Raw genomic sequence first — 8,152 nt, forward strand, 5'->3', positions numbered from 1 at the left:
ATGCTATTTATTAGTATACTTGCTGTTTGATCCTTCTTCGAATTTAAGATTTTACTGTCTTCAAGCTCAAGTGCTATTTTTGTATCTGTAAAGTTACTAATAAGGAGGTAGCTGGACATTTGCCAAGCAGCAGTAACAGTTTAAGAAGTTACTATGTTACTACTGAAGCAGAAGAATTTACACTTTCCCACAGGACTGGTGGAAATAAAAGCGAATTCTATTATGCATTGAAAGTATTTGTTACCGTAGCTAAAACACATCTTCAGGGAGATGAGCATGAAGGTTTCATAGTCATTGAAATAAAAATTGCCAGTCAAGTTTGGGTTTAGAACCAGACTTTGATTGGAATGTTCATTTAGAAGTGAAAGGCTGTATTTTGCTATTATAACTCTTACGTGTGTATCTGGCTCTCTCTTTTTGCTTCACCTTCCCCTGCATTTTGAAAACTGTTTTATGTACTGCTCTCAATCCAAGACAGTCACAGACATAGCCCTCCCAATTTCATTCTGATACGAACATCAGTAAGTGTCTTTCAGGTCCAGGTGTTTCAAATCTGGCAACGAAGAACTTGAGAGAACGGCGGAGCGCTGACCTTCCTGTCCTCGATGTGCATACTGTCGCTAGGGAAGAGGGAGAAGGTATGGAAACAACAGACACAGAGTCTGTCTCCTCAGCCAGCACCTATGTTCAATCCTTGGAGCAGCTTCTGAACTCGTCAGAAGCAAAGCCTGGTACGTAGAACGTGGCTTTCAGAAGCACTTGCCTACATGGGTTGCAGACGTTTGTGCCCTCAAACTATTTTAGAGCATTGTGTTTCATGCTTTTAGGTGCAAGACACAATTGACTTGACAAGTCTAGTCAAGTGCTGCTGAGTTTACATAGTTCTGAACTTTTGTAGGAGTTTTGTCATTGAGTAAGGACTAACAGTAGAACATTCCTACAGGTTTTAGTGATTTAAAGATGTCGTATTTCTGAGCTTTTAAATGGAAAAGACTGGATGAGCAAGTCAGTGAATAGTTACAGAAATTTTTGTATTCTGGATGAGTCTCTACTAGGGACAATTAAGTGGAGATTTAACCTTATTAATGAAAAGATAAAACTTCTGTTCATCTTAATGAGGCTTATTAGAACAGGTCTTTATTCATAGGATTTCTTCTAGGAAACTGAAATCCAGCATGAAGAAGAATGTTTTAGGAGTCACCCAAAATACGGTAAAATACGTGGTAGCATATAATCTCGTTTTAAAGGCCTACTGAACACTTTGTGGATAACTATTGAAAATCTCTGTTTATGGGTAGGAAATAAGGTATCTTGGTGTACTCTAGAACTGTTTTGCCAGCCCCCATCTAATATATAAACAAAAATAGATCAGAAAATTAAGCATGCAGCAGCAGCATTGATGGCTGTTAAGTCTGCAGTCTGACTTTGCATGAATTGTTCATAAGAAACTACATTATTCAAGTCCTGATGTTAAGTAAGTATGAATTAGATACAAGTGCTTTTTCCTTCTCTTAGTTTTCTTTTCCAATTAATTACAGAACCATCTCAGTGGCAAGCAGATCTCACCAAGGATGAACTGATTCAGAAACTAAACACAACAACTAAGAGTGCTGATCACTTGAATGAATTACTTCGTGAATCAGAAGCAACCAATGCAATCCTAATGGAACAAATCAAGGTTAGCAAACATACAAGAGATATGAGGACAGCTCTCATTTCCATGGCCTGTTTGTTAGACCAAATATCTTTCAGAAAATACCAGTCTATAAAATTTTGGTGATATGAAACCTAATTTTGGAGGGACTTTTATTCCACAGGTCTAATTAGTGCTTCCAGTGTCTACTTCAGTTTTGGGCTTCTTTTTCACTACAGTTAGTAGTTGGGTAGGCATGTGGGGGAGGTGGAGAAGCAGTGTGGAGTAAAAGCTTCTACAAAAAAACCTCAGGAGTCTGGAAGTTTAATGTTTACTAAAGGGTCTATACTATTTTCACTTAGATAAAAGCAGCAAATCCCAAGAGGAGTATTGTCTGGTTTCTCTTTCTGTAACCCGTTTTAGCTGTCTTAAGTTAAAAGAAGATACATGAACTAATATATGAGTGAGCTCTCTGAAGAGATTTCTAAATGTATTAAGCTTTGTTTTATAAAATACTTCTAAATGAATATCATCAGATTTCTGAATTATTTAACTGTTCCACTGTTATCTACTCTTTGATCACTGATATTCTCTGTACTGCACAAATTTTATCAAAAAAGGTTATTTTTAGGCAATAAGAAGTTATTTCTTACAACATTATCACATACTTAATTTTCACTGGCTTTTTGTCCTGAATATATTGCTGTACATGCATGATTCCTTTTGAAGCAAGCTGTGCAATTCATTTTTTATCTCTTCAAAAGACCTTTGTTCAATTACTCTTTAAATGAAACAAACAGCATTACATATTTTTTCCCTCATCTGCAGCTTCTTAAGAATGAAATAAGAAGATTGGAAAGAAATCAAGAGAGAGAAAAGTCTGTGGCTAATCTAGAATACTTGAAGAATGTTCTGTTGCAGTTCATATTTCTGAAATCAGGAAGCGAGAAAGAGCGGCTGCTCCCAGTAATAGACACCATGTTGCAGCTCAGCCCTGAAGAGAAGGGGAAGCTGGTTGCAATTGCCCAAGGTAGGTGGTGTTCAAAATACTGTCACAAAAAGAAGGAGAATTGAAAAAGGAAAAGGACAGTTCTGTGCTGTCTGTTGTGAGAAAAAACAAAACTTAGCAACATAATGCCAGTGAGCTAGTCATAAAATGATTTTGCTTTGTTGGGAAGTTACTATTCAATTTTCAGTAAACAGAACAAATACCATAAAATTGAGATAAAATATCATTTCTTCTGAAACATTCACATTTTAGGAAGACAATGGTAAGTTGTAAAAATTTAATGTGTTCATGTTTTGAGTAGAGTTTAAAAAATTTTTGTCAAAATAGAGGTTAATATAATTGAATTATTTTCTTTGCAGATGTTCTAAACAGATAACTGAAGTGGTCCTCTCAAGGCAGTACTGCAGATCTAATATTAGTTTCAATACAGTACCTTTAAAAATATCTGAAAGAAAATATGCTCTTTGTTGAAGAAATAAAAAAACTAGGGAAGGAAATAAAAAGAGTTAGGCATTTGCCAGAAATGAACACAGGATTTACATGTACAATAATGTTCTGTTTCTCGTTCAAATACTCTGAGCATTTGTTCCCTTGAAATACTTTTTAAGGTATTGTTTGTCATTTCTCAGTAACAGTAGCTTCTTGTACTTCATTAGGAACTGACCTATACTTTATTTTTAAATTAATATAAACAATAAGCAACACATGTACATATAAGAACTTAAAACTTGTGAACAAAATTACATTAGAAAGGGAAGTGTTCAAGTACTGCATTCCATGATAGGCTGTGCATTTGAACAAAGATGCAAGTCAAGTCCATAGCATGTTGATGTTGTTCTGGCCCTCTAATGAAGACTGATTGGATTTTTCTGGAGAATGGTGATAAATTACCTTTTTCAGACATTCTCAAGTACCCAAAGTAAAGTGGACTTGGTGGTACAATTTATATCTATGTCAGCCCAAGAGTGAGTTCCTTTCTCAGCAAGCTTGAGGACAGCATTTGAAAAAGGATAAAGGCAAGGAGTGGGACAGGATCATGTAACCAAGTGATGCAATGTCTAACATAATACAAAGTATGTTTTTGTTCCTCCTTCAGGTGAAGAAGAGAGTACCTCACGGCCCTCTGGGTGGGCTTCGTACCTCCACAGCTGGTCAGGACTTCGATAAAACAGTGGAAACACTGTTTAAAAACATTCCACAACTGCAAAACCAAGAAATCTTACTGTAGAAGATCTGTTGGTGTTGTAGCATTGAACTACAGGGTTTTATTTTTGTGTGTTATTTTCAGCTTTTTAGGCTCTTCTAAGAAAGAAGCCTGCAGTAGCTCTGAAAGATGGTCCTATTTTATGCTCTGGCAGCAGTGAACTGTTTGTCTTGTAAATGTTAAAGCTGATAATAAGAACTATGAGAACTGACAAATTAATTGCAAATTGCCTGGAAGCAGAATTTGTTAAACCTGTGATAGCTCTTTTGATAGTTAAAAAGTTTGATCTGATATATTAACTGGAATAACTAGACTTTAGATTTAAAGCATTTTAAAGTGTTTACAGTTGCTTTCACATATCATTGTCAGCTGGCTAATCTATATGGTTAGTGTTATCCTCTGCACGTTTAAGAAACTTAAAATTATTTCCTCTCTTGTGATGGCTACAAAATGTAAGATAATTAAGAAACAGGGCATTTTCTGCTTTAAGGTTGTAGTCTTTCTTAATTTTTTTTTTTTTTTTTTTGCAAACCATGAAGGCAACAGTTCACAAAATGTAGAGAGTGCAAAAATCTATATGAATTACAGTGCTTGTCACATCTGGGCATGGTACTGTAGCAGTGATTAATGGCATCTATGGAAGCCTTAGGAGAGTACTCCAAGACTCAGAGGTCTTAGGTCCTAAGTGAGCTGAAGCTTTGACAGAAAGAACTTAAGCTAGGGCTTTTTAACCTGAGGTTGGAAGTTTGTAGAAAAGACCAGGGAGAAATGTTTCATTACTGTAGTGATGTCTGTACTGGGATGACAAGGCTACTCATACTGACTTAATCATATTGAAGACACTAAGAAAGAATCTGAGCCCACAGGTCAGACTCCTATCATTAATTTCTGAGAGAAAAGAATGAAGCTTTTGTCAGTAGATGCATCTCTTAAGTGTTCTAATGACTGAAGATCTTACACCATTCTCTCACCTACCTGTGTGTGTGCACATTGTTTGCACAGATCTTTTGCACAGATGAGATGATCTCTGTTCCACATTCCTCAACAGAATGTTGGTTTTTTTCCTAGAAAAATAAATTTCTACCATCTCTGCTTCTATTATCAACACAGCACCTTTTTTTATCTTCAATTGTCTTCTCCCATAATGCCTTTCACCATCTTAATTTATTTGTAAGGTTTTAAAAAGCATACACATGGGTTTGAATCCTGCTTATGTTTAAACCGGAAGTTTCTGTCTTTTTCACTCACCTTTTCATGTCCTCTTTGTTGTTTTACAGAGAGTCTTTCCTTGGTACACATACAAATACTAAATAGGGTTCCTCTCTATCTACCTTAGCTCAGGCTCTGAGGAAATGATGCTTGTTCCTTTAATATTGCCTTATTTCAGGCTGAGATTAATCTAAACATATGAACAGCAGAATGGCAACATGTTGAGAATAAACTGTTCAGTAAGTGTGCTTTTGGTTTAGTTTTTTGCTTGTTGTATATATTTCAGTACACACTCAACAAAGCCAACGGGCTTTATTTAGGTATTTTAATTCTTTTCCTCCACCTTAGGCACTCTTTTTTTCTTCCCCTCCAATATGTGTTTTAACTGGAACCTTTATGGTTTGTGCTACTGGGCAAAACATTCTCTGTGAATATTCAGAACATAGAACTGATCAACGGTAGTATGACAGTAGGGATGAGTCTTTAGGTGTCTGTAGGTGGCAAGCAGGAGGCTCTGTTTAGGCTTTCTTTCATTTGCTTCTGGAGTGGTTTAGCCTATCTTCAGCATTCATGATTTGGACCAGATCTTGGATGTTGAGTTCTAACTCCTTATTCGGCTGGGTTTGGTTATTGTCACTCAAAAGAATGCCATAACACAGCAACAGGAGAGATTTGAAGTATGTATAAAACGAAGTGCTAGTCATCCTCCTGCTGTGATTTTAACAATGGAAACATGAGTGGAAGGGTATGGCTTTGTCTTAGTTCGCACTCCCTTTGCAGCTGACCCGATTTAGTCTCCACTGTTGCTAAAGAGCTGTGACAAGTTCCTCTTAAAATGCACATATTTCAGAACTGTAAATTATTTAACATTGTAAGCTGTGAATAAAGGTATGCAAGTAACATATATCACTGGCTGTATTAAATACCAGTTGCTTATTGACTTCTTTCAAGTCTGAGTTGCATGCTCACTGTTTTTAGTAAAACTTGAGTACCATACTTATGAATGTAGTGAACAACTTGCATTAATATATTTTTTTTTACAATGGAAGATTGAGATCTTAATTAATGTAAAAATATTTTAGTAACTGCTACCAAACTGTGTTCTGTTGGTAGGATTGCCAGAACTTACCAATGTGGCAATAAACTGACTGTAAGCAAATATATCAGAGTTTAATAGACACTTGCAGTAAATGGCATAGAAGAATGTGAACTGGAAACAGGATTATTTTGCAAAGAGAACTTTTTATATGTCATATATTTGCATTTGTAATGTACAGCACTGTAGCTGTGATTTGCTTTCAAAAAGCAGTTTAAAGTTTTAACTAGTACTGCTGCTTCTTGATATACTGTGGTGCTCTTTTTTGGAAGAGCACTGTGCTGACTTTGCTTTCTGGTTCTTTTTGTTTTCTTTACAGTGCCACATTTGTTAAAATGTTTCACAGAAAATGTCACCCTTGCCCAAAATGTTTATAAGCTTAGGACCAATTTTTATCTTTTAACAGCCTGGCTTCAGCCCAAGCCTAAGCAGGGCATAATAATAATAATAATAATAATAGTAGTAGTAATAATAATTCTACTGTCACTATGCAGAGTATATATTAATTAAAAACCAAAAATGGGAGTGATTCAACATTCCCAGACCTGCATGTGCACTGTGGCTGAATCTTTAGTTACCTAATGCTGACTTAGAAATGGGTTATATATCTTTCGTGTTCCTTTTATCCAGAAGGGAGAGTCATCTGTGCAAGCAAAAAGTGCTCCAGATGAAAGACAGGAAGATGAGAGCTTGTCAGGCTGTTGTATAGATGTGGCCAGTTGAATCTGGGGTTCAGGATGGCCAATGGGAACCGTGTTAGAAATTATACATGAGAGTAAAGTTGCTTTTTTTCTTTCATGATCCTCCTTCCCCAAAGTATAACTCTGAGAATACAGGGTTAGATTATTTTCTAAATTTAAATCCTCCTTTGTGTATCTCTCTCCATCCTTTTGCTGTGATAACAGATGATAATATTGTGACATTGTGGAGGAATGCCTAAAAACTCTCCTTAGTTTGTACTAAGTGACTTTGAAGGCAGCTTAAAAATACATGCTTCATTTGGCTTATGCCTTGGCTTCACCCAGTGCACCAATACTTCCTAAACTACCTGCTAGTTCTGCTGTTGTTGGTACTGTGAAAATATCTCCCTTAGAAACCTTGCAAATAGCAGTCGCCACTCACAAGATGAGAAACCAAATGTATGAAGAGGTAAAAATATATTTGTTGTAGTAATTTCAGAATTTCTAGTCTGGATAGATAAGTATTTTGTTTGGAAATGATGTCTTTGATGGCCTTTTCATGTGGCCATCGCATCAATAAAATTCACCTTAACTCAACAGAGTGCCTTTTTTTTTTCCCTGAATGCCTTTTCTTACCTGAGAAAATGCTACTCAGGTGCAAGGTAGAAAACAAGGAATGTCTGCCGTTGTATTGAAGAGATTTTATGGATCTGGTATAGTATCCACAGCCTTTACTTTGGAAGACAGCTACGGCAATGGATTCTTCTGGATGAACAGAAAAGAAATTGGTTTGTTACAGGGGGTTTTAGAAAAAAAGAAAATTTAAAAAAAGCTCATGTAAATCTTCAACTTCATCTTTAAACTTCAGCTGTATTACTAGATTGTCACCAGCAATCTGGCAATATGGGACATGAGGGAGAGGAGGGATGCAGAAGCTATTAATGGCCTTGTTAGCCGGAATGCGCTGTGTACGGGTACTGCCTACCTTATAAATCAGCATGAGTTTCTAATTGCACTCAACTTTAAAATTACATCTTCCCTAATACCCTGTGATAATTTTTCTTTATCTGCATAATTGTCCTAGTGCAAAGATTACATGCTCAGTAGATGAAGCAGTGTTGGGTTTGGTTTAAGCGAGAGTTTGGTGTTCTTGCCAACCAGTTTTCTTAGACCGTGCTTATTACGTAAATATGTGGTCAGAGAGGGGATAATAAGCTGTGAAAAGAAGACATAATAAATGGATATAACAGTCCTATAAGAGAGCCTGATACTTCCAGTCAACCACTAACAGCTTTCACATAAATGTATATGTGCTATGGGG

The 8,152-nt window shown here is 36.3% G+C and overlaps 1 protein-coding gene across 1 annotated transcript in view; it reads left to right on the forward strand.

Annotated features, from left to right (window-relative positions):
• Positions 1-7,428, forward strand: part of GCC2 (GRIP and coiled-coil domain containing 2) — a gene marked incomplete at its 5' end in the record, with an annotated part of 31,043 nt that extends 23,615 nt beyond the window's left edge. Inside the window, 4 exons of the mRNA XM_082277498.1 lie at positions 537-731; positions 1,539-1,678; positions 2,462-2,663; positions 3,739-7,428. Of these exons, the coding sequence (XP_082133624.1) occupies positions 537-731; positions 1,539-1,678; positions 2,462-2,663; positions 3,739-3,809 (608 nt within the window). The 3' untranslated portion in view covers positions 3,810-7,428. The remainder of the gene's footprint in view (positions 1-536; positions 732-1,538; positions 1,679-2,461; positions 2,664-3,738) is intronic.
• Positions 7,429-8,152: the final 724 nt, after the last annotated feature.

Source organism: Coloeus monedula, assembly GCF_965178545.1.
Source record: "Coloeus monedula genome assembly, chromosome: 3".
NCBI lineage: Eukaryota > Metazoa > Chordata > Aves > Passeriformes > Corvidae > Coloeus > Coloeus monedula.